This window comes from Trachymyrmex septentrionalis, unplaced genomic scaffold, assembly GCF_001594115.1.
Source record: "Trachymyrmex septentrionalis isolate Tsep2-gDNA-1 unplaced genomic scaffold, Tsep1.0 scaffold37, whole genome shotgun sequence".
NCBI classification, from domain to species: domain Eukaryota; kingdom Metazoa; phylum Arthropoda; class Insecta; order Hymenoptera; family Formicidae; genus Trachymyrmex; species Trachymyrmex septentrionalis.
Genome location: NW_017305536.1, coordinates 5,040,866 through 5,066,841, shown reverse-complemented (window position 1 = coordinate 5,066,841; position 25,976 = coordinate 5,040,866). Strand labels below are relative to the sequence as shown.

At 35.7% G+C, this 25,976-nt stretch overlaps 3 protein-coding genes across 3 annotated transcripts in view; 1 reads left to right on the top strand and 2 right to left on the bottom strand.

The window, feature by feature from the left end:
• Positions 1–34: 34 nt before the first annotated feature.
• Positions 35–8,062, bottom strand: LOC108750708 (importin-5). The gene is made up of 14 exons (XM_018490378.1): positions 7,944–8,062; positions 6,355–6,504; positions 5,965–6,191; positions 5,792–5,888; positions 4,950–5,515; positions 4,466–4,574; positions 3,819–4,118; positions 3,367–3,549; positions 3,156–3,282; positions 2,686–3,051; positions 2,346–2,599; positions 867–1,387; positions 560–779; positions 35–476 (listed from the first exon to the last, which is right to left on the bottom strand). Exons 1-14 carry the CDS (start codon positions 8,022–8,024, stop codon positions 387–389), a joined length of 3,291 nt encoding a protein of 1,096 aa, XP_018345880.1. The 5' UTR covers positions 8,025–8,062; the 3' UTR covers positions 35–386.
• Positions 8,063–12,943: 4,881 nt separating this feature from the next.
• Positions 12,944–17,239, bottom strand: LOC108750399 (uncharacterized protein PFB0145c-like). Its single transcript, XM_018489813.1, has 2 exons — positions 17,152–17,239; positions 12,944–16,995 (listed from the first exon to the last, which is right to left on the bottom strand). Exon 2 carries the CDS (start codon positions 16,991–16,993, stop codon positions 12,944–12,946), a length of 4,050 nt encoding a protein of 1,349 aa, XP_018345315.1. The 5' UTR covers positions 16,994–16,995; positions 17,152–17,239.
• Positions 17,240–18,308: 1,069 nt separating this feature from the next.
• The window catches only part of LOC108750698 (girdin-like), a 17,720-nt gene continuing 10,052 nt past the window's right edge, over positions 18,309–25,976 (top strand). Inside the window, exons 1-10 of the mRNA XM_018490362.1 lie at positions 18,309–18,501; positions 18,600–18,939; positions 19,379–19,601; positions 19,948–20,332; positions 20,523–22,118; positions 22,192–23,527; positions 23,981–24,067; positions 24,410–24,666; positions 24,789–24,872; positions 25,389–25,726. Of these exons, the coding sequence (XP_018345864.1) occupies positions 18,672–18,939; positions 19,379–19,601; positions 19,948–20,332; positions 20,523–22,118; positions 22,192–23,527; positions 23,981–24,067; positions 24,410–24,666; positions 24,789–24,872; positions 25,389–25,726 (4,574 nt within the window). The 5' untranslated portion in view covers positions 18,309–18,501; positions 18,600–18,671. The remainder of the gene's footprint in view (positions 18,502–18,599; positions 18,940–19,378; positions 19,602–19,947; positions 20,333–20,522; positions 22,119–22,191; positions 23,528–23,980; positions 24,068–24,409; positions 24,667–24,788; positions 24,873–25,388; positions 25,727–25,976) is intronic.

Genomic DNA, 25,976 nt, shown 5'->3' with positions numbered 1-25,976 from the left:
ATTTTATGAATATATAGTTTTTTCAAATTCTGCCAATGCGAGTTCATTCATATAACTAATAAAATTTCTTTTCGACTTATACTCATTTGTAGAAGCATTGTAAAATAATGACACTCTAATTTTACTTCAAATGTTGTAACAACAATCCCTGACAAAAGTATTGAATCTGAGAAATGATATAGAAATACATATTCAACAAGTACGTGGGTAATAATAGAATGCTTAAATATATTTGCGTTCCGGAGTGTGTGTGTGTGTGTGTGTGTGTGTGTGTGTAACTAGGCTGGAGCGAATGTTTTAGGTACAATATACCTACAATCTTTACGATTTTTTTCGAGAGATTAACGCGGGCATTAATTTTTTTTACTTGTTACAATGTTAAAAATTCAACTTAGTGCACTAAGTGCCTCGTGAAGCGCCTGTTGTTGATCTGTTGTTAACTGTATTATAGTTGCCTGGAATATCGTGTCGTTGTTCTGGAAATATAAAATCATGTATTAGTTATTGTATACTATTAAGAGAATTGTAACAATAAATTTAAACAAATTTTTTTGCCTACCTGTATTTCTCTAACAATACTAAGAATTCTAGACATAACAGGATGGTCGGTAGGCACAGCTTCTCTGAACAATGCTTCAGCAAAGAAACTTATAAGTCGAGGCAAATGCGCATTATTCGTTCCTAAAACTACTGCATGATTTGCTTCAATCAAATCACATAGGTATCCATATACATGAGGTGCTTCATCTTCATCTTCGACGACTGGCAGCCAAGTTAGCCTATATAGATAGAAGCGCTTCAAACAAAATTCTTGTTTGCAACTTATCAAATAACAAATAACAATTTTTTTTAATATCAAAGTTTACCAGTGTGGAAGAATTTCATCGACGTTGATTGCTTTGTTATTATATTTGAGAATTTTAGTCACTGCTGAAATAGCATTTTCAGTGGGATTTACATTTTCTGGCGATCTAGATTCAGGATCATTAATAACTTCCATTAGTTTTGGTAAAGCTTCTGCACATGCTTGCGCAAAGCCTTCTCCAGCGAATTGACCTAAAACTCCGCAACCATAAGCTGCTGCTTGTCTAACTTCTGCAGATTTATCAGAAACATATTGAATCATGGGTCGTAAAAAGAATTCTTGATATTTTGCACACTCAGGTCCTCCGAATTCTATAATATCGTCAAAGACGCATAAAGCCCACTGATGATCCGACCACGATCTTTCAGGATTCAATAATTTTACGAAATGTCCACATATTTGATCAAAGTATGGGAAGAAAGAAGACTTATAAGTTGTAAATAAGGCATGTAAAATGTCAGCAATTTTACTGAGTGTGTATACGTCTTCATTGTCTTCATCAGCAAGCTGTTCTTCAACAACCTAATCCATTAAATATAAAAAGAGCGTCAATAGAAGAAATATTTATAAAACAATATATGCAAAACAAGGGCAAAGAGCCAGTAATGTAGTAACAAACTTCAATTTAAATTCAATCATAAAATTCATATAATAATTACAAAACGACAAACAAACGTTTCGACTCCGCTCGAGTCATTTTTTCAATGTTGCGATAATATTCAAACATCGCTATAAAACTATCTATGGTATTATATTCTTCATATTAGGTTAAGTAAAAAGTCATCGCGTTTTTTTAAAAGACATCTATCAGTAAAAACCGCAATTACTTTCTTACCAACAATATAAATATACAATATCTTGATAGAGTAAAGTTTCAGCTTTAAAAATCTCTTTTTTAAATTATACGATACGACAATTTTTAATGGAGTTGAGCAATTAAAGTCAAAATAATTCTTTTATTTAATCCGCGATAACTCAGTAATCAAAAGTCGTAGGAATATTAAAAAAAAAAACGATTTTGTAGGGAAAGTATCAAGCTTTCACGATAGGTAATCGAAAATTTTCTCAAATTCGTTTTGGACACGTTACAAATCCACAAAGTGAGAAGAAAATTTTTCGTCTTTTTCAGCTCGTAGTTTTTAGTATGTAAAAATTATCAAACTCATATAAACTTAAAAAATGTGATAAGCTTTTAAAAGTAGAGATTTTAAGCTTTAAAACCCTTTTTTTAAATTTGAATTTCATTCATTATTGACGAAGATATTGTATATACAACTTTGAGCTAAAAAATACGCGATGACTTTTTACTTAACCTAATATATGAAGAATTTTTGTGCATTCGAATAGCTAATGTAGGCTCTGATGAGCTTTTTTTACATTTTTCACTGATAGATTCTTTCGAGATTATATACATTTGTTTATTAATTTAATATTTATAAAATTTTCGTGGAACTGTATAAATAATTAATTTTCATAGTACCTCATCATAATCTTCATCTTTTCGTTTCTCCAATCTTGCAACTGCTCGGTCAAAATGTTCAGTGAGTAACTTATCTAAAAGTCGTAAAAGTTCAGTCATATGCGGCGCACTTAAGCAACCTACGCCCAGTGTTTCGATACATTTTGCTAAAGAGGATAATAATTCCAACAATACTTCAGATTCTGGCTCTGTATCGATTGCTTTCAACAAATCTGGGCAAATATATGCCCACATGCCTTCTAGATACTGTGGACCTATAAACATTAATATATATATTAATATAACAGTTTTGTTATTGAAAAGTTACACGGTTTTTTAAATAAAAATATTATCTAATAACCTTTTATTTTAGCACAGTCAAGAAGATACGGCAAACTTGCCGCAGCTGCAGTTCTAACACCATCGTGGAAGTAAAATTTCAACATCGGTACCATTAATCGTACAACTTCTTCTGCATAACCGGCAAAACCTTCCTTTAATTCTCGTGCGTAACAAACCAACATTTCGCATGCAGAAGCCTTATCCTCCAAACCAGCTGTTTTGATTCCAAAGTTTTGTTGTTCTCCTAGTGAAACAAATTGCCAATCGAGATCACCCTCAATACCTTCCATGTCTTCATTATCCAGTAATGCAACTTCGGGTTTCATAGCGGCTGTTCGCAATACAGGACCCATTACTAATGGTAAGTATTGTTCAAATTGCTTCCCTATAAAAAAACGTTATATTTTTTACAATCGCGTGATCACAAAAAGTTTCTGTAATATGATAAAATTTGACAAAAGCATCAAGACTTCATTATCAATATCTTACCAAGAATTTTACAAATCCTGGCCCAAGCAGATATAAGATAGCTGGTTTGTGGATCATCATCAGGAAGATCACCTTCTGAGTGCGTTTTGAGTAACATATCCATAACTTCACTAGCATCAGCAATAAACTGTTAACATTAAACAACTTGTAATTAATGATTACAAGTTTTTTGTTTAAGACATATCAAACAAGGATAAGAAGTATTAATCACCTTTTCTGGACCAACAGCTAAACCTACAAGACTGACACATTCGATTGTCTTGCCTCGTAATATTTTGTGTTCCTGTAGAGTCGCATTTTGAATGATAAATTTCAAACAAGGCATTAGCCTGTCGTAATAAGTTACAAATTGTTCTTCACACGTATCCGCAACAGAGGCAATTGTTGTGACAACCTATAAAAATATAATAAAAAATTTAGATTTATATTGAGCCCTAACTATTCTTAAAAATTTATATTTTATATAACTAGGAGTATTTAGATTTTATACACGGAGTTGTAATAAATGTTGCGTAGAATTATGTAGAAGCAGCTTATAATTTACAAGTTTTAAGTTCGATTTTTCTATATAAAGATTTTTAATTTATTTAATAAAAAAAAAGCTGAAGAGATCAAGATATATCTAGAAGCCAATGTAGATGGATTTATTATAGTTCAATTTACCTGTTCAAGTACAAGTTTAGTTCCCTTTTCAACTAATTCATGGAATTTAGCAGTCAGTATCGATTCAAGTTTAGCCATTATAGCATCAAGATATGGTGTTAGAATATTTTTTGGGCAATCTTCGCTAAAGTTTACAAGAGCTGCGCCAGCATGAGCTTGTACTCTAGGATTCGCGTTATCGTCCAACACCATTAATAATCCAGGGATAACTTTATCATGAAATTTCTTTTCAAATATGGGCGAAAAATCTGTAGACATTTGACCTACTGCGTTGCAAGCAGCATATCTTACACGAGGATGCTAAAAAAGTCCAAAATTACTTAATATATTCATGAATTTTACATTTATATACAAATGACAATATATGTTCCAAAACTAAGATTACTATCACTACTGATAGTAATCAACCCTCAGGAACCGCAAGGAACAAATTTTGATTATCTGTATTACTAAAACAGTAATACAGTAACAATTTGTTTCCTATGCCTTAATTTGCCACAATTGTAACGCTGTCATATCCACATTGATGTGACTGTCGTTACTTGTGGCCTAGTAAATTATATATGTATAATTTGAAAAAATAATTTTAGACTGCCAATAACAATTCAAATAAAAATTTATAAAGTAAATTTGTCAGTCTTATTTACCGGATCTTGTAGATATTGTATTACACCATCCATTATTTGTGGTAAAAGAGCTTCCATTTGCTTGTGGCATCCTTCACCGACAGCTGAGATAGCCATAAGTGCTGCGTGCCTAATAATAAAAAATGTTTATAAACACGAATATAGATGAGAAAGTAGAAAAATATAAAACTTAGTTATTTAACAAATATTGAAAAAGCTGTATGTTTTTATAATTATAGCAGTCACACTATTACAACTGCCAATTTTTATCTTAAACATCGCAATGAGAATCTCAGATCAACTGCCAGAACGGGAGTTGAAAAAGAAGATTGTCTCATTGATTATTCTATCACAGATGTAACGCAATTACATAAAAGTATATAACTGCTGACTTTTCTGTGAATGTGTTATTATTCGATTATACATAGATGCAATGTTAAATATTAGATCTCAATGCAGCCGTAATAATATAACTAAATATGTAAGATATATGTTATATGTTTACCTATACTTCCAATCACTGTTATTTAACATTGTAGGGATATTTTGCACGATTTGTGGTAGCATAGTTTTTCCTCCTAACCCACACGCCAATCTATCTAAAGCACTTTCTGCAACCACGTTGTTGCTATCATTATCTTCTTCAATTATTTCATCAGAGAAACTCCATTTCTCGTCTTCTTCCAAGTCAGTCATCATCTTCAGTACCAATGGCACTAAAGATATTATGTATTTTTCACCACCTTTCCGTACCATAGCTGGTGCAGTTTCCGCCAGAGTTACTAAAACTTCTAATGCCAATTGTCTCCAAGAGTCAGGCATTTCTTCATTAGAGAATACGTTCATGCACAATTGCATAACATTATCTAATTGCCCCCTGAGAAATTTTGGTGTGGTTTCAGCAATATCTATCAACACTTTTATAAGAGCATCATCATCTTGCTTTTCTATAGATTGAGCGGTTACTTGTACAAGCGCTGGAACTAATTCTGAAAAATGTTTGTGTATATTTTCCTCTTTGTCATGTAATGTTATAAACGCTCCAATTGCTCGTACTGCTTGAAATCTGACCTGTGTAGTAAGAATAATTGCAACGGTTGTAATTATCCGTCTAATAAAAAAAATTTCATAATTAAACAAATTTTTGTTTTTAGAATATCACAAATATAATTGTTCCACAAAATGTATGCCCCGTATCTGTCTGTAAAATAATACTTCACAAGTTACAGTCATCAGAAGGCACTTTTTTTTTTGGAAGAATTATGTGACGAGTAATCTTGTCTTGTCGACTCTCATGTATCCATCTCCCGTTAAACTAAATAAAAGTGTAAGTAAATTTTACATTACCTCATAATTTGTCATATCTAACACGGATTGTTGTAACATTTGTTTTATAAGATCAAGATGATTTGCTTGTTGATTTCCAAATACGCCTGGGACGGATCTGCATGCACATTTAATTTTCTTTATTTATTTCTTAATAAACATATTCGTATAAGATAGAGTTCAAGAAAACTTACGTGAACATACGAAGAGCGCTTTCTTTTAATGCCGGTAATGGACTATTCGCGCATTGGAATAGGAACTGAAGAAACTCTGGCCATTGATTATTGCCATCTTCATCTATTAAATTCCTAGCAACTTCAGCTGCAACGTCACAGACTTTACGTCGAATATTTTCAGTTTGTTCATTTTGAACCGATAATAAAATTTGTTCCTTCAACTGAGCTTGCGCCTCTGGTGGAATCTGTATAATACATATCAAATTTATTTTTAATTGATCTTTGACTCAAACATAGATAATCATTAATTTCTTGATAAGAGGTTCTTAAGAAATAAAATAGCAATAAAGTGAAAAAGCATATTTTAGCAAAAATTTTATATAATAGAGAAAAAAGGTTTCAGACTACCTTAGGATAAAAGTCCATAAATTCTGAGGAGAATAATCGACGTAACAATACTGCAGCAATAGTTCGCATTTCTTCTGCAAGTGTACCATTGCAAATAGTAGTTAAGAGAAATGTCACCTTACTTTCCACTGGAAGATTACCATACGCCTCCTAAATAATTCCAGAATTCAAAATATATTATTTAAAATTTTTGTTATAATGTTTCTGAAGATAAGAATACATGTAGTAATAAATATTTTCTAACCAAACAATATAAAGTCTCTTAGACCTGGTTTCACAAATATAAGATTAATCTCAATTTAATTTACTGTTTATCTTTTTTTAATTCTTAGAAGTACAAAAAGATAAAGATTAAATTGAACTGAAATTAAAGTTAATCTTACATTGATGAAACCAGGCCTTAGACAGTTATGTTTCAAACATAAATTTTTTACTCGAAATTTATATTTGTCTAATAAGCATTTATTATGCAATGATAGTCTTATAATATAATTTGATAAAATAAACAATTAAATATATATAAAGCATTTTTATTTATTATAATGTAAAGCAAATATTTAACAAGAAACAGATGTTTAAAATCTTTTGGCTTATTACGACAGTCTCCACAATGCTTTGATTAATATAAGAAATTCTAAATTAGAATACGAAGATACAGTATTACAAAGCAAATGTCTTTGTCTTGTTACTATACATTATATTGTAGTATAATGATTATATGTTATATACAAAGTAAGAACATACATACAATGAATGTATCTATAGATAGCTAAATTTCACAGCTGCCAAAATCAAAGTATTCTCTCCCGAACTAAATTTGCTAAGCTAAATCTGACTCATTTCATGCGGAATACATATTGTAATCAGTGCACGTATGAATATTCGACGAATAACGACACGTGATCGTGTGATGAGTCAAGGTAAGACATATATAGAACTCGCCGAACGGTATTAAAATCGTGCGAGTAATTAGATCAGATATTTGCAATCGCACGCGGAGTCGGGCGGGTCGCAAGGTGGGTAAAAACGATGCACGCGGAACACGTTACGACATTCGCCGGAAATCGCGTGTAGGCGGGAAAACGGGATGCATCTCGTAAAACGTGCGTGCCACCGCATCGCGGGGGGGACGGGCGGATGTAACGAAACGTCGTTCACGCGTGGACGCGAGCCCCGCCTTCATAGCCGAACCCGGACGGTGAGCGTCGCGAGAAAAAGAGAGAAACGTCGGATTCCTGTCGTCCACACACGCGGAGCTGACGGATGGCACGCGGGGCGCGCGCCGCGCGATATCCACATGCGAGACACCATTTTGGATTTCTTGACCGATCGCGTGATGCGTCAAAATTCGTCCGGACGCGACGGACCCTCCTCGTCGACGTGTCGCAATCGATTGCTATGATGACGTCAAGGGTGCGAACTGCGTCGCGAGTTCAACGCCGGCTGTGGCATCCGCGTGCGAGATCATGACAATACGTCGGCAACGTGCTTGGCAGGAACAAGCCACGCCGCGGACACTCGCGCCGACCGGCACGCGTTCGACGTCGGTCGAGCGCGGCCGTGAAAATTCATTGGGAGTTTAAACGTACCTCTGCCTGCGTCCGGACATCGTTATCTGTGCTGAGGAGTGTATTCAGAAGCTGTTGAAACTTTTCGAGATCTGCCGCCATTGTTACTGACCGACTGAAGCCAAGCGCACACTTGCCTGTGCCTATCGTCATTTGACGTGTACCAACGTTGCACAACAAAATGTCACTATCTGCCCGTGACGTTGCCAACGTTGGATTTGTTCGCGTTATGTGCACTTTATGTACTCAGCATCTTCGTTTTCTCTCTTTTCAATACCCCAGGGCTACATTCCATTTCCTCTCCGAGAAAAACTCTATATGCTGTAGTGTACATTACGTATACTATATCTTTCGAGTAAAATTTTCCTCAGAGAAGAAGTTTTGGAACGTAGCCTAGAATATATATATATATATATATTCATCTCGTTTTAAGTGCAAACCCTTTTGAGGATTTCAAGCAATGCGAACACATTCGGTCTGTTCGCGTTGCACTTTTTGCATTTAGCATCTTCGTTTTCTTTCTTTTCAATGCCTAAATATATATTTATCCTTTTTTAACTGCAAAGTGCTTTTTGAAGATTTCAAGCAAGACGAACAAACCTATTATCGGTTGCTTGGAAATGAGATCCATTCAATTCGATTGGTTCGTGACGTAAAGGTATCCTTCTATTGATGCTTAACTTTGAGTATATTCTGAATTATGCATAAAGCGCTTGATGCATCATTTATCTTTATTGTTCACCGAAGAATAAAGAACTCAGTCAGAAATGATAATAGGATCGACATCGAATCAATATCGATTCGACGTCGAATCAACGTCGATTTCATTATCATTTCTGATTGGGAAGGATAAAATGATACTTCATGAGTAATTCAGAACACATCCTTTAACGTAAACAGGCCACGTGATAAAAAATTTACGAATAGCAAGCGTCAACTTTGATCATGTGATAACCTTAAGGTCTATGTGCCATAATCTGTAAGAATTGACCAATCAAAGTCGAGTATTTCTTTCCCATTCGATTGTGTCATGAATCAATCAGAGGGCTGCATTAGCAACTTAAGACATTACTTAAAACGGTCTTAAAATAAGAATACCGGCCAAAGTCTCGCTACAAATACTTTAAAGCGTTTGATGGACTAATCAAGAAAGAATTTTACAAATTGATCAATCAAGACACGCTTTAAAGTATTTGTAGCATCGCGTTGACCATACCCTGAAAGAAGAAGAGAAGCGTATTTGGAAGAAGTCATTCTAAAAATAATTATTACAGAAAGTCTGATAACTTTTAAATTATTTTTTCGGAAGAATCTAATAAATTTAAAATTTTCGACAGCAATTATGTCATTTTTCTTTAAAAATGAAATAAAATATGTAAAGCTTTCATGGATTCGATGTTTCGCACAGTCTGGAAGTCAATTATATAACTTAATTTTTCCCTAACGTGGGAAATTTTTGTGTATGTACATACATATATATACATATGCATACATGCATATAAAAAATTTTACTTTTCAAATTTTCGCCCTAGAGAAAAAGTTATGTAATTGATTTGTTGTTCACGATAGGTACGAATTTTTAAATATAGTAACTTAATAACTTTCAAAATTTTATTAGATTTAGTAACGTTTAAAACCAATTTAAATCTAGTAAATTTTAAATTTTCTTTAGAATCTAATAACTTTAAAAACTTTTTAATAATTTATTATTTATCAATTTTTTGTGACAATTAAAATAGAGCTAAAGAAATAAAATATGAAAATAGATCTAATTGTAGATATATCAAATAAGATTCTCTTATTATTTTCTGATTATAAATGTATATATATAGTATAATAAAAAGCTACATCAGATAATAGACAAATTAAAAACAAATGTATCATAAATTTAGAACTACGTCTGTAAAGCAGACTCGGCTGGCGATATGCAAAACTTTTTTATTATTATGTAGTAATTGAAGTATAATCAATAGTTTTGTTTGTAAAATAGCGATTACTCTCAGTCTCCATTTACCAGGTACATTTGTCGATGTCATGATGGGAATAACAGTAGGAAAAAGATGGGGAAAAAAACGAGCTTGCGCCAGCGTTCCGTGATTACTGTGATTTCCCGCAATTAAAGTCTGTTTAGTCATGGACCAGTACGTGGACTGCATTCGCGAAACGGATCTGACTGTGCAACTCGACGCATTGCGTTTTATTTGCAACGGTCTGCACTCATTGTTTGTCTCTGGGTGAAAACACAGGGAAGATAACGCCAATTCGGGAATATAAATTCAAAATTTATATTCTAATTTTATAATAAACTTTAAAAAACTTTTCTCGAAGATTTGTGGACTTATACTAATTGTAATTAATTTTATATAAAAATAAATGACGATGTGTGTTTAGTTCTTCATTTGTCATTTATAAATAAATTTTATCAATTACTACGTTTACGACTTACGTTATGACCAATCACAGTCATTCCATTCTTCAGAGGAATAGCTATGATAGGCCAGTTTCATAACATCGATGTTATAACTTTGACGAAAAACGTGCTGTGTAATAGAGATCAGTGACAAATAAAGTGATGATATCCTGATGATATTATAATGATTTCTATTTGTGGGAGATACAGATACCTGAACATTATCATACGATTATTCAAATATTCATAATACTATAATTAAAATATTCATAGCATATTTATAAAAGACGTTATGCAAAGTAAGTAACTATTCTTTTTAATATACAATATATTAATATACATATTGCACATACACTGTACACAATTATTCTATTATGTATCTGACTTTATATAAAAATATATATCATAAAATTATAATGATAGGAAACAATCGTAACATCATTTGTCACTTATAAGTGAACTTATAAATGACAAATAATGCCATGCTGACGTTCTGATGGTATTATTATGATTTTAGTGTTTTGAATATTATCACACAATTATCCACTAAATATTCGTAACACATCTATAGAAAATTCTATGAAACATTTTTCTTCGAACTGTGGATGATATTCTATTCGTATATTCGTACTAAAAGGTTGATATTTGCGAGTCACTAAAGTACATTATAATTATTAACGTTGCATCTATTCTTTGCAATTCCTTCTTATTTCATATATACAATTGTATTGATATATTAATACTTAATATATTAAATACTAGACGAGATATTAAAATTAAACTCGTTATATTATATATAATATAACATACAATAAGGATATATGATTTAATCTCATTAATAGCGCGAAAGAGGTGACTCTTTCGTGCTATTATTTCGAGATTGCTCGTATAATGTGCGATTATACGCGTACGACATAATGCACGTTCGGACATTTAATCCGCGGAAATGTGGAGTCACAGACAAAAATTCACATCAATGTGCATCTCACGTGCGGAGTCGCAAAACAAAGGGGCATCCCGCTGTAACATCTGTCGTTACGACAATTCTATGTTTTTCGCGTGTGACGTCCGCTGTTACACGCGATCAGTTGATTTATCACGGAAGATATTACAAAATATACATCCGAACGCGTTTTTCATATATCGAGTACCGTAGACGCTTTCATCTCGCGTATATCCGCGTACGTATTGCAATAAAAAAATTACGCGCAAAGCATAATTGACCATCAAGCTATTACGTATGCGCGGTTACTGTAGACTTTTTTTTAATAAAACGAATTTTTGAGAAGACGAAAAACAAATTTTTTTAAATAAAACGATGTTATTGGCTGCAATCTAAACGAGATAATATTTGACGTTTGTCTTGTCGCTAAATACTATTATTTTATTTTGCAGCCCTATTTTCTTTTGCACGTAGAAACTTTAGCTTCAGTAGAATTGCAATATTTACTCGCAGAGATCTCATCGAAATGTAATTGTATGAATTGTGTCTGTTTAATGGGGTAAAAGTCAAAGACCGAGATATATAAGAAGAGGAATGTAATTGTAGGGATGCCAGAGGACTATCCACTCATTTGCAATGTGCCACGTCGCACTCTGGCAGTCTAGGAGAATGATAGATGAGCATCAACTATGCCATGCAAAGTGAGCTTTACCTTTTTGCTGAAATAATCTCAGACAAGGATTTTCGACGTGATGCCGTGGTCGTAAAGTATGCGATAATGGCCCGACATGCGCGCGCGATTAATGCATTATTACGCGCTCCACCGACACCGCTTTATCCTTATCGCCGTCACGCCGCTGTTGTCATTGTCCTGTTTGGCTTTAACTACTCGTCGCTCTAAAAGCTGAAGATGAAGTAGTAGCACGCTTTCAGGAGGTTTTGTCAGTTGCTCTTAAAACGATTCCTGGACGCTCGCTGGGAGAACACGAGTTACCTTCATAAGTTTTAAAAGAAACTGCCGGTTACATGAAATCTTTGACAAGAAAAAAAACTAAATGATGTATCAAATCTATTAAAAGCACGATGAATTTACAAAATAATAGTTATATTTATCTTTCGATCTTACAATTTTTTGCTACATAAGTATTTATAAAGATGTACAAGTCTCTCCGCAAAAAGTGACTGGAATTGGAAATTTATTCCTTTCTATAGGTATGCTATGAGTGTAAAAATAAATGTTTTATAATACATAAAACAGTTCAATAAAATCAATATTTATATTTAACAATATAACGTTATAGTTATAATGAAAATTTTTTCTCATTTGATCTTAATTATTTTTTGAAAATATATCTACTTTTTAATAAAATAATAATGTTTGATTCGGATATTAAATCACCTCCAAACTTTTTGTATTATACTCTCAAATACAATATAGAAAAATCTTTAATGTTTTCATAATTTTTTCAATTTGTTAAAAAATACGTGTAATACAAAATACGTAATACAAAATACGTGTAATTAATTACTTTTCTCTGCAATTAAACAAAAATGAAAATAATTTCACGTAAATTAGCTGTATAATAAAGCAAATAAAGTATAAAGTACAATAAAGCAAATAAAAACAATAAAATTTAATAAATTGTATGTACAACATTTTTTATTATCTCAGGATTTTTGTCCCTCTATATGTTGTAGATTCTCTTCGACGGATTGTAGTCCAGGATTCTTGGGAGAGACGCAATCGAATCGATTCCGTCTGTTAGTTATCCGCAGATTTTTTTCCGTGAAAATATACTTCTTTAAGTAATCACTTAATTCATCCTCAAAATTATTTTTTAATTTTTTATCCGACACTTTCGATATTTGTGCGGTGCACTTATTCATTCCTTTCGACGCATCCCGCGAACGATTCTCTAATCCCGCATTGATCTCCTTCAATTTTTCGTTAACGCCTCGCAGGTCGTTCACTTTAAGCCTAAGATCGAAATTCGACTTCCTTGAAGCGGTGAGTTCATCCTTTAAAGCCACCCTCTCTGATTTCAATGCGTTTAATTCCTCTTTAAATATCTCGAACTGTGACTTTAACGTCGCCTTCTCGTCCCGTAGATACATCAATTCGAGTTTCAAAGCCTGAATCTCATCCGTCGCTCTACCGAATTTACCGTCGTCCATCAAGCAGGAATTGCGACTACTACACGAAATACCTGCTTTCATCTTCAGTGCTCTATTCTCGACTTTGAGCTGATCGATATCGAACGTCGCGATTTTTTCACTATCTTTGGACATATCCGGATCATTGGAATAATTCGAATAATTGCTCATTTCTTTCTTGTGCCAGATACTCGCGACTTCAAATTTCTTCAAGATGGAACCACCAATTTCATCATCATCTGAAACTTTTATCCATGGCACTACATTTTCGGATCTACCTTCCGCCAGTTTCAACGTAACTTCGGAATTTTTGGACTTCAAATTCGCCTGCTCTAATTTCAAAGAATTATTTTCGCTTTTCAATCTCTCTAGCTCGCCCTTTGGTTCGTCTTTGATCACCGCTTTGTTATCATCGTGACCATCGCGTGTATCAGATTCTACTTTGACTTCTGTTCCACCGTCCCTCCGTTCGCCAATTTCGACCTTTATACTCGCACGCGCGGTATCCGAGCAATTTTGCTTCTGTTTAATCTCATTATGAGTATCAGCGAATCCCCGCTCGCAGTCCATCACAAACAGATACTGCATATCGATCTTCTTTAAATAATTTTTACGATCGTTATTTTCGTCGTGCAACGTGGCCGCAGTAAGTCGCAACGCCTCATACTTCATTCGCTGGATCTTCAGTTGATTACCGAGTGCACTGCACTCGTTAGCGATTTCATTTATTCTTCCTTTCGCGTCGTCTCTCTCCTTCCTCAGCTCGACATTGTCCTTTTCTTTCGCGTCGTAGGTAGCCTGCAGAAGGGCATTTTCCGCTTTCGCTTTGTCATTTTCGACCCTTGATTTATTCAATTCCATGGAAAAATATTCATTCTCCTCACTCGCCTTATTCAACTGCTCTCGCAGAGCGACGTTCTCATCATTGAGCTCGTTAATACGCGTCGCGAACTCGTTCTTTTCTGCCAACAGCATCCGTACACGGTCTTCGGTCTCGGTATTCCGTAGAGACAGCGTATCCAAATCGCCGATGGCCTTCGAGTTCTCCGATTGCAGGCGCACCGTATTAACAACCGCATCTTCGAGCTCCGCCCGCGATCTCTTCAGCTCAAACTTTAAATTCTCCGCAGTAGCTTCGTGCTCGCTTATCTTTTCCCGAAGGCCGTTACGCTCGGACTTAAATTTGTTAACTTGATCCTGCAGCACGGCGCACTTGTTATTGGCATCGGACATCGACCTATCCAGCAATTCTTTCTCAGACCTCAACTTCGACAACTCCTCTTCGAGTTGTTCTTTCTCGTTCTGAAGCTGTTTGACTTTATTCTTCGACGCTTTGTACTCCGCTATCACTCTGTCGAATTCTCCCGATGTTTCCTCGCCAGCATTTATCGGGACGTTCAATCGATACGTCAACGACTCGTTAGGTTCCAAATAAGAAATTTTATCCTCCGGCCCAGCCTTGTCGTCGATGTCTTCATCCGGCGCGCACTTCAAATAACCGACTCGCTTGTCCGCCTTGTCCAAACTTATTTTAGGCTCATTTGACTCAGCTTTCAAGTACTCCAATTCATCCCTGAGGTTTTGTGCACGGTCTTCGCTATTGTCTCGTTCCTCCTCGCAGCTTTCCTTCTTCGAACTTTTCAATTTGCCCAGTCGCTCGCGTTCCTCCTGTTTCCCAAGTCCCTCAATTATACTTCTCAGTTTTACATTTTCATCGGAAGCGATCCCAAGTTTCGTCTTCAGGTCCTCTGTCTCCGCCCTTAGGACCGTTTTCAGCACGTTCTTCTGGGTAATAATATTCTCAATTTCCTCGTCTTTCTCCTTGAGAACGTTACGCATCCTTTCCGTTTCCCCTAATAACGTCTCTTTATCATCATGAAGGTCCTGCAATTCTTTCCTCGCTGCATCAATTTCAACCTTCATCAGTTGCATTTCCGCGACACGTCGCTCGGAATGATCGTGTTTAAGCGACAGCTCCAATATTTCTTGTTTCCCCCTTTCTACATCTCCTCGGAGAGTCTCGTTCACGTCGCGTATGTCAGCGATAATCTTCTCGTACTTCTCACGATCTCTCTCTGACGTTAATCCGATGCTTGCATGCTCGTCGTTCAGTGCATTTATACGTTCGTTCTTTTCCAATAATTCCGATTTTAAATACATGAGCATAGCTTCAAGCTGTTCGATTCTGTCACGTAAATTCGCGCGGTCATCGAAAATTTCGAGCTCCTTTATTTTACTGCACAATTGCTCGATCAAGTCTTCTAGTACCTCCGTTATTTTCTCGTTAGTATTTATAACTTCCGGCGGAGCTTGTTTTAAAATAGCGATTACTGCAATTGATTTTCTAACAATATCTTCGAGTTCCATGACTTTATTCATATATTGCGAGCTGCTGATGCCACCGATTTTGCAATATTTGTTCATCGGTTTTATTTTCAACTTTTCAATCTCATTGTCGATTTTCTGCAGAAAATCATTCACTGACGAAGCTATTTCTACGCATTTCTCGTACTGGAGATTCTCGCATAACCGTTTGTCTATCGGCACGTTCGATCGTCTAAGCTCCACGGACAGCACTTTTAGGTTTACTTTTAGATTAACTACTTTCTTCATGTATTTCAAACAGTCGGGATCGCCGGCGGCGATCATCGCCTCGCGATCGCTCTTTAAATTGTTCCTCAAGTCGTTCATCAAACGTTCGACGTGTCTAACAACGTCTGGGATATCCGTGGTGTCCGAACTTTCGCTATAGTTCGCATTCTCACGAATAACTTTCAGCCGGCCCATCTCTCCCATCAATTGTTCGGCGAGATTGTTCAATTCGCCGATTCTCTTCCGATATTCCGCGCTATTACCACATCTCGATCGCAGCAAGGCTCTTGATCTGTCCAGCTTGAGACGCAGGTTCCTATTTCTGGTCTTAAACCTATACAAATTCTCGCTAACGTTCACGAGCTCCTCCGACAAACCGATAATCATTTCAACGGTTTTGCCGATCGCATTAGCGAAGATTATTTCTATCGTCCGATCACCTTTCGCGAATTCATTCAGCTCGTCCCTGAGTTGTTTCAGCATGACACTCGTCTCGCTCTCCTCAGCCTCTTTCAATCGCTCCTTCAGACACAAAATTTCGTCATTCATGCGTTCTCTCTCATTTAAGAATTCATTCTCAAGTGTGGCGATCTTATCGCCTATTTCAGAGACAGTGATACACGCGATATCCTTCTCGGCTTTCGTTAAAGCGCATTTTAGACTCGTTACTTCATTCTCTAAAGCGTCGTTTGCCTGTTCCAACCGGTTAATCTCCGCCCTCTGATGCACGATCAAAGGGTCGATTTGCTGGTTATCGTTCCCATTCTTGTCATCCGCACGCAAAGCCATTTTCATCCGCCAGATATTACTCTTCAGTTTCGCGCTATCGTCCCGCCAATCTTTCATCTGCAGCATCACGTTATGCAGCTTGTGCAATGTCGCAACAGCCATTCTGGCGATTCTCGTCTTCTCTTCCACGGCGACGTCAATCGCGACCACTGACAGGTAATCGTCGAGATATTTGTCACTCATTGCTGTTTTTTTTTCAATTTATCAGAATTACGCAATACGTGACAAAACGCATTAAGTATAATAAACTTCACTAAACATGAATATCAGCTATTATAAAAATTTATGTAACAAACATTATGTATATATTTATTGTTCATATATCAAATTTATGATTTTACCTTTATACAGATTTTCTTTTAAGTTATCATTAATTTTTGGAAATATTCCGTCGAGGTTGGCGTTTATAAATCACTTATAAATATAATCCATTAATTTGTATTATTTTATTAATTACAATGAAATATCAATATTTTATATTAAAACATGCACGTCATGGGAACATCAATAACTTGCAGAATTTATAATTGTCTGTAAATGTTTCATCAACTTGAAAATTTTTATATATCGAAATGACATTAATGAGCAAATGCTTTTATAATTTGTGTGCTTGGAATGTAAAAATCGACTTTATATATGCGATAAGGAAACAGATATCTTCATGTTCTAGAATCCGTACATGTACGCGATACATCTATCTATTGTACGTTTTGTTAGAGCTAAGAGCCCGTTTGTTGTTACACCAATTCGATTAACGAAACGGTGATTTTGCACGAGTAATGCGGCGGACGGCGAGCAAAAAGGGGGCGGAAAGTTTCGTAAAGTTCCGTTAACCCCGCACTACACCCGTGTTTTCCTCCTTCCTTTGCAATTACCGCGCAGATTTAATTGATGACGGGCCCTCTCGATAAGTTCTCGAACAGAACCGAACTGTAGCTCCAAGTGCTCTCGAAACTCTCGAAACTTAAGAAGCGTTCAGTATCGCTGCACCAACCCCTCAATATCGGAACACCTAATAAGACTGCTGTAACGAGGACTTTCGCCGGCCATACTGCGCGAAATTTAATTATTATAGCGACCGCTTAATTATGTGGGTCGTACGTAATCGGTACTTCCGATTTCCCGGTGCGCGCGAACTTTACGACATGGAGAATTCGGTGAATAATGCACGTATCCTATAGCATCTCTATTCAAAATCTCAATTCATAAATCATCGACATAGTAAGTATATCAATGCTTGAAATATGATTGAAATTCTTGATATAAATTCGATGACACGCGAGACAATTCATTAGATATAATTATTATGCTATATTCATCATCAAAAAGTTATCTATATTGCATACGTTTTAAAAATTAAATTATCCAAAGTCTAATTCGGTCATGATAGAAGGAAATTTACTTCATAATGTTTTGTTAACTTATTATATCACGAATCGGGATTATTAAATCGAATTATATCGATCTCACTCGATGTCATCGAGTCGTGTGTCGAACTCGCTGGGAATAATACCAAAAATATGACTGACGTTTCACGAGTTTCCGCGCAACCTCATATCTCTATGCATAAAAAGATTTTATCTTGGCGGAGCTTTTTTACGGAACAATGATAGCGCACTCTACTACCACGGGTTATCTATGAGTTGACCCGAGTCATAAATAACTTGTTTTCCATCCCGATAATGTTAGAGGTACATATAGTACAAAAATGGTTACCAAGTAACTTATACATTTTTTATGCGATGCGCTCTCCGAAAAAACGTTGTAATGATTGTAGAGGCATTTTTAGAAATAAATTTGTGCTGTTGAAACATACGCCATGCATAGAGGTTAAACGTGGTCTTCAAAATTATATCAAGTCATGGACGATCAATACGTACCGCCGTTTTGTTCATGCGGATGTCACGCACCGCGGCCGATAAAACCGATCGAATTACCGCCGCATGAGCCATGCTGCTGCTGCGATTACAATCCCTTTAGCGACAATTCCAAGGAATCGGAGATCTACGATCTACCGTTTGCTCTACGAAAACTGACGGTAATGAAGTGCCAGATGAAGAAGTGGCGCATGGAACGGCTGCAGCTCGAGAGCGAAAATAGGTCTCTGAAACAAGCCCTACGATCATTCGGTATCGATGTTTCATTTCATAGTCGAATCTTTTCTCCCCAATCTTTGTGTGCTCTCCTGCACTATATATTTCTTGTAAAATAAATATTCTTTTATAAATTTAGATTTTTATAAATAAGAAATTACCGAGCTATATATACTACGAAGAGTAATTTTAGCACGGTACTTTTTTCGGTGCGATACAATGGAACGGTTCTATAATAAAATCTAACTACATATTGATTCCGGATATTTCGTAAAATATCTAATAAAATTCGGTTATTAAGCTAAACAATTTTCCAATACATCATTATTTTATATATTTCGTTTCTACGTTTTATTATTAAGTTTTCATAGCTTTCTATCGATGTGCACAGCTCACCGCAAACGACCCATATTTTCTTCTTCATATAAAAGAGAATACCGAATACATTTCGGGCGGTCAAATAATTTCCCTATAGGTGTGAAGTCCGACGGGGTATTGGGTACTGATCCCTTGCTCGTGCATTACCGCGAGGAAAACGAAAGGCTGCAGAATGCAAATGAGGAATTGGCGGAAAAAGTTCACAACCTCGGAGAGAGTCTCGCCGAACGAGATTGCTGCGACGATCCGTGCGAAAAAGTTAAATACGTGAGGGAGAAAATAGCAGCACTGAGAGATCGTTTCGCTGCCGAAAAAAAACAGTACATAATACCTATTGGCTATGAAATTTCGCTAAGACAGTTTAATGATTCTTTCTTTCTCCTTTCTTTCTGCACATTGTTTTAATAAACGGGAAAATAATTGAGCAATAAGCGAAAGGAGAATACTAAAAAAAAGCTCCTATAACATTAATATTACTTAAATTAATCGTTCGGGAATTGTCATAACAGTTAGAACAGACTTCTGTTTTATACTTTGCGAAGTTATATAGCTTTGAAAGGAAATTAATCACAGTTCGTCAGTTACGATATTTCCTTGAAAACCATCTATCTTCATTAAACACGGTACGCCAATATAATTACGCGCAAACTGTTGATATCGTGACAGAATGCGAGACACGATATCGCATCTGAAGTTGAAACTGGTGGAAGCCGAGGAGGATACTTCCTGTGCGGCATTAAATCGTTTGAGGGCAAAGCTTCGTGAACTAATGAAAGATGGTCAGAAGGCTGATCAACAGGTGTCCGTGGTTGTCGAGGGATCAATGCAGGCATCGGTGGATCTATCAAAGAGCTACGAAGATCTGTTACGAACAGAACGCCCGCAAGTACTGACGCAAATTCGTCCTTCAATGGATTTGGATGAGAAGACGGCTTACACGGAGGCTCCACGAAGTGAGCTTGATCAACTGAAAGCCTCCATCGTCAGACCAGCGACCATGATGGACGAGGTGGCCGATATGGAGGAAGAACCTGAGAAATCTGATGATACGGTACCTCTCTTTATTTCTTCATGTCTGTGAATGCTCGTAATTGGTTGCATGTACGGTGTGTTAAAAGCCATGAACGTTTTATACGAACATGGTAAACTTCTGTTTCATTGAGACGAGACAAATGCTAGAGGATGTTTATACTTGTCTAACTCTGTAGTAGTATTCATGACAATTGGGTATTTGTTCGTAGATTACCGAGCTTCTCGAAAGCCTGCGGCAGTCGGGACTGCCTGCGCTGGACGTGAATAAATTCCAGAGCGAGATCGAAGATATGAGGTCCCAGTTGTATAATCTTAAGACGAAGAAAAAGGAACTTCTCGATGAGCTGAGAAAGATACAGAGTGTAGTGTCCGAGAAAGACCGTCAAATAAGCGAACTGAATAACGAAAGTGAGATTCTGAAGAAGCACGTTGAAAGCCTGAAGTCCGAATGCAACGAATTAAATATTAAGAATGCATCGTTAGAGAAGGAAATCCGAAAAATACAAGAATTGAGTAGAGTGGAAGAGGAAAATAACAAGATAAAGAGCGAGATCGATAAGTTGAACGTTGACCTGCGTCGCGAGGAAGAAAAATTTCAAGTGGCGCAAAAAGAGCTAGAGGGCATGAGGGACAATTTGCATAGTCTCGGAACTGAGAATGAATTCTTGAAGGAGACATTGGAAAATGCAAAATTGGAGACTAACGAACTTAAAGAAGGAAATGTTGCTTTGAAAAACAATCTTGATAACATGATTAAGGAACTGGAATCTTCGAGAAGGGAAAATAATAATATTAAGGCAAAGATAGATCAATTATTATCCGAGAATAAGTATTTAAGAGATGAATTAGAAAAACAAGTGGCGGAGACGGATCAATTAAAATCCGAAGGGATTGCATGGAAAGAAGGCTCCGATAGATTGTTACGAGAAATGGATAGATTAAAGGTTGAAAGCGATAAACTAAAGGACGAAAGTGCTGCTGTTAAAAGCGAAAGAAACAATTTGACAACTGAAAGAGACAACTTGAAATCCGAGAGTGTCCTTCTTAAAGATGACTTGTGTAAAACAAATGTAGCGTTAGACAACGCAAAGAAACAATTGAACAAATTTAAAGTCGAGAATGGAGTTCTTACAGAAGAATTGAAGAAGGCTAATGTAAATAATAACAAGCTACTCGCGGACTTCGATACTTTGCAGAGCGAAATGGCAAAGTTGAAGTCGGAGAACAGAAAATTGTCACAGGAAGTGGATGATGGGAAAGAAGAACTAACAAAATTATTATCCGAAATAGAAACTTTGAAAAAGAAGATAGATAATATGAGTAATAAATTGACGAGGGCAAATAACAAAGTTGTAGATTTGCAGCAGGAATCGGTCGAGTTAAATAATAAACTGCAAGAGGCAAAAGTTATAAATGAACGACTAAGAGCAGATCTAAGTGCAGAATCTACTGCTAAACGAGACATTCAAGAGGAATTAGTGGCATTAAAGAATGAGATGAAAAATTTGATCTCAAAGATCGATGAGATGAAGGTGCAAAATCATGCCCTAAAAGAAGAGAGAGACACCCTCAAGGAAGAGCTGTTGAATCTAGGCAAGGAATCGTTAAGCCTAAGGGCTGCGAATGCTGAGATGATGAACCAGATTAATAATTTAATACTGGGTATATCTGATCTTCAATCGCAATTATCTAAAGCGGAAGAAGATATTGAAAATTGGAAGTTGGAAAATTGCAAGCTTAAGACGAGCTCAGATAAGTTATCCATCGAGAATGAAAAGACAAAGGAAGCTTTAAACGTCTGTAAGGTAGAGATAATTAGTTACGTATTCCTCCTGTAACTTCTTGTGCCTTTGATAATAATCACATTGAAATTCATAGGTTGAACATCAAACATTAGAGAAGGAGATAACGAATCTTAGAAATGAGAAGATTAAGCTCGAGGGAGAAATAGCAGAGCTTAAAAAGCTGTTAGAGGGGCTGAATCTGTCTTCATTCGCCGAAAAGTCTGCTAAAAAAGAGGCTGTGGAGGAACTGACTAAAGTCAAAAATGAACTGAATACAGTCAAAAATGAAGCCGTTGCTTTGAGAGAGGAACTTAAAATACTAAAACTAGAATTAATTGAATTAAGAACAGAGAACGATAAAATAAAAGATAAGAAGGAAAATTTATCGCGTGAAGTATCAACGTTAAAGACAGAACTTGAAAACATAAAAAATGAAGTATTAGCTTTGAGAGAAAACAATAACACATTAAAATCAAAAATAAATACATTAACAGACGAGAATAATAAACTAAAAAGCGAATCAAATATGCTGATATCTCAAGTTGATGGTTTGAAACTAGAAAACACGAGTCTGAAGGAAGAACGACAGAAATTCGAGAAAGAATTTGGCAAACTAAACGGCGAGGACGATAGGCAAAAGGATGAGATTAAAAATCTGAAATCTAACTTGACAGCCGAATTATTAGAAAAAAGTAGATTGGACTTATCTACTAGCCAATCGGAAAACGATAGATTAAGATCGGAACTGAAAAAACTGCAAAAGAATTTAGATACCTTTGAATTAGCGAATAACAAGTTGAACAGTGAAGTAGAGGATTTAAAGAAAACGTTAATCGACGCGCAGGACAAGGTGAACGCATTGCAGTATCATGAAGCTGCGTTGTTAGAAGAGAAAGAAGCACTTCTGAACGAGTTAGATAGTTTACGAGCGGAAGTGAGTAGATTAGGTAAAGTTACGTCGGATAAAGTTGCAAAGGAAGTTATTGAGAAAAAGGCGATCTCCAACGACGAATTAATGGAAAAGTTAAAGGCAGAACTAGATGAAATGCGTATGGAAAATGAGAGTTTAAAGCATAATCTAAATGACGTAAATAAACAATATGCTTCTTTGAAAAACGAGAATGTTGCTCTGAAAATCGAAAATATTAAAATAGCAAAGAAATCAAAAGATGATTTTGTAGAGGATGCTGACAATATCGACAGATTTGAAAATGAATTGAAGAAATCGATGATCGAGATAGACAAGGCGAGAGAAGATTTAAGATACGCGGCGGAAGAGAATAATAAATTAAAAATGATCAACGATAGTCTGGAATTAGAATTGGGTCGATTGAAAGCGCGGCTGAACGAAATAAAAGATTATCCTGAACAAGTCGATGAAGAAGTTAACAGGATGAAGGATCAAATCCAAAGACTGCCTCCCATCGTAGGTTTGTACCTTTTCGATATACAGTTTCGATCAAAGAAAACTTATGATTTTTTCACATTTTATGAAAAATATCTTGGTGAAACAAATTGTAGAGAAATTTTCGATCACGCTTTAATTTGTAGTATTTTTATGTAATTTAGGAATGAAATCCCGTAGAAAAAAAATTCAAATATGAATTTAAAGCCTATCTTTGCCCTTTAATAAAATGCGTGATCAAAGACTTCACTATGATTTTTTTGATTGAAATATTTAACTTTTTGTAAAATGTAAAAAAATTTTGTTTCCAAACTTATGGTCGGGATTGTATTATTGAATATAGCGTTGTATAAATTAATGAATATAATTTAGTCGTATAATGTGTTTCATTCATTCAGTGGTTTTTGGCGAAGTCTTTTTCTTATTGAATTTTGTCAGTCGCGTTCACATTAAAGGAAAAACATCTTTGTAATTCCAGAGACTGGCGTGATTAAACCGGATGAATGCGGCGACTTCGTTAAGGCGAATGAATTACTGAAGAAGCAAATTGAAAAGCAATATGACGGTAAAAACTTGCATAAAAACTTTTTCAACTGTTTTGTCATTCCGACAGTTTTTATCGCACCATAGAAACGTGGATTTCCTTATTCATAGCCCGTAATTAGCCCCGCTAATATCTTAATAAGTTAAGCATTTCCATAAATTTACGACACTCGAAGGCAACATTTTGCAAATTGTTATATTCTATTAATTACGCAACGCCATTGCACCAAAAAGTCGCACGTGCAGTTTGTACAGAAAACTAATATTTGGATAAATTTTGTGATACATAGAAAAATGAAAAGAACAAACTTTGATTACATAATTTCTACAAGTTAGTTCTGCATTTGTTCTCGTAATACAACAGCTGTACAACGTGTGCGCGATTACATACAATTTGTGGATGGAAAAATTTCTGTGAGACCCGCGATGGCGGCAACATTGGACGATGATTTTGAAATTGAGCGCTGGATTGTGCCATCCATCGTGGAATTGCTAAGAGAATCGCAAAAACTGTCCAAAAATATCTATCAGGCGGAAATCGAAATTCAGGATATCGATAGACTACTCAAACTGCTTAATGAATGCAAGAGAGAAAATGAGAATTATATAAAACAATTATTGGTGAGGCGAATAATAGATAGCATTAATCAAGTATACATCAAACATCCTGTTTGATGATTTATCCGGAGGATAATTTGAATTTTCTGACTTGCATATTAACGCTGAAAATGAATCGTTTCTAGGAGCGTGGTGTGGAAGTTACCAAGGTTGCAGGTGTGGATAATGGCGATAAGCTTGCAGCTTTTAACCCTGAATCTTGGTTGAAGGTATGTACGTGCGGTGGTAAGAGTTCATTTTGCTGGTCTCCGTTTGCTTCTTTATCTATCAAATCTCACTTTTCTCCATATTGACGCATCGTACTCGTAATAAATTGAAATATTATTTCTATGTTTGCATATCTCAATATATCTATATATTACTTATATCTTATAGACAGATAAAAATATATCTAGATATATACATAGAATGATTTTACTAAAATATCTAAATAAATTTATCAAATTATAGATTTCAAAATAATTTTGTTCGATCGACAAAATAATTACGTAGAAATCTCAATCATAATGAACAACACTCTGCAAAAATTTTGACATTTGGCAATCAATTTGAGCGTCCTACATAATTATTTTGATAGTACAACAAATTCATTTTCAGATTTGTATCTCTCTAGCTAAATTTGTAGATACTTCAACAAAACTGTCCTTTCTCCGTAATGTAAAAATAGTTTTTAAAACGGAAATAATTGATTATTAATACAAAATATTTATGTTTGCCGTTCTCAGTCTTTGACACTAACGCAACTGGCTGAGTTGCACGATAAAATCTGTCTATTGACTTCGAATATGGTGCAACAAGATAACTGTTCTGCGGTTCGCGATCGTTCACCGATTAATCGAGACCACGGTAGTGATCGGTTGCGAGCAGATTACGATGCTTTAAATCGGCGGATCGCCGCCTTGCAGAAGCAAATAGCCGAAAAACAGATTGAGGCGGGATGGAAACTGCAGGAATTAAGACGAGCTCTTCGTATTGAGCAGGCAAACCTGATTAGAATCTCCGACCAGATGACTCTCGAAAAAAGGCGCAACTTAGCTCTTCATCTCACCATGGACGGTTCAGTGTGATTTTATTTCCGATATCAGTAAACATGTTAAAAGTTTAGACATTTACTTCAAGTAAGTTCTTGTTACTGGACGCGCAGCACAACAAGGCGAATATTCTTTATAATCTTTCTTTTGATTAGAATATAAAATAAAGATATAACGATACAAGAAATCATTGATATTCACATTCAATTTAGTACATTTAAGACCATTTCATTATTTTGAATCATTTCTGTAATTATAAAACGGGGAGACCAAATAGGCATT

Coding starts and splice junctions, on each gene's coding strand:
- LOC108750708 (XM_018490378.1), bottom strand. CDS start 8,024: ATGGCGGCAGATCTCGAAAAGTTTCAACAGCTTCTGAATACACTCCTC. Junction 6,505..7,943: donor ATGTCCGGACGCAGGCAGAG/GTACGTTTAAAC, acceptor GGAATTATTTAG/GAGGCGTATGGTAATCTTCC. Junction 477..559: donor GTATTGTTAGAGAAATACAG/GTAGGCAAAAAA, acceptor TTATATTTCCAG/AACAACGACACGATATTCCA.
- LOC108750399 (XM_018489813.1), bottom strand. CDS start 16,993: ATGAGTGACAAATATCTCGACGATTACCTGTCAGTGGTCGCGATTGAC.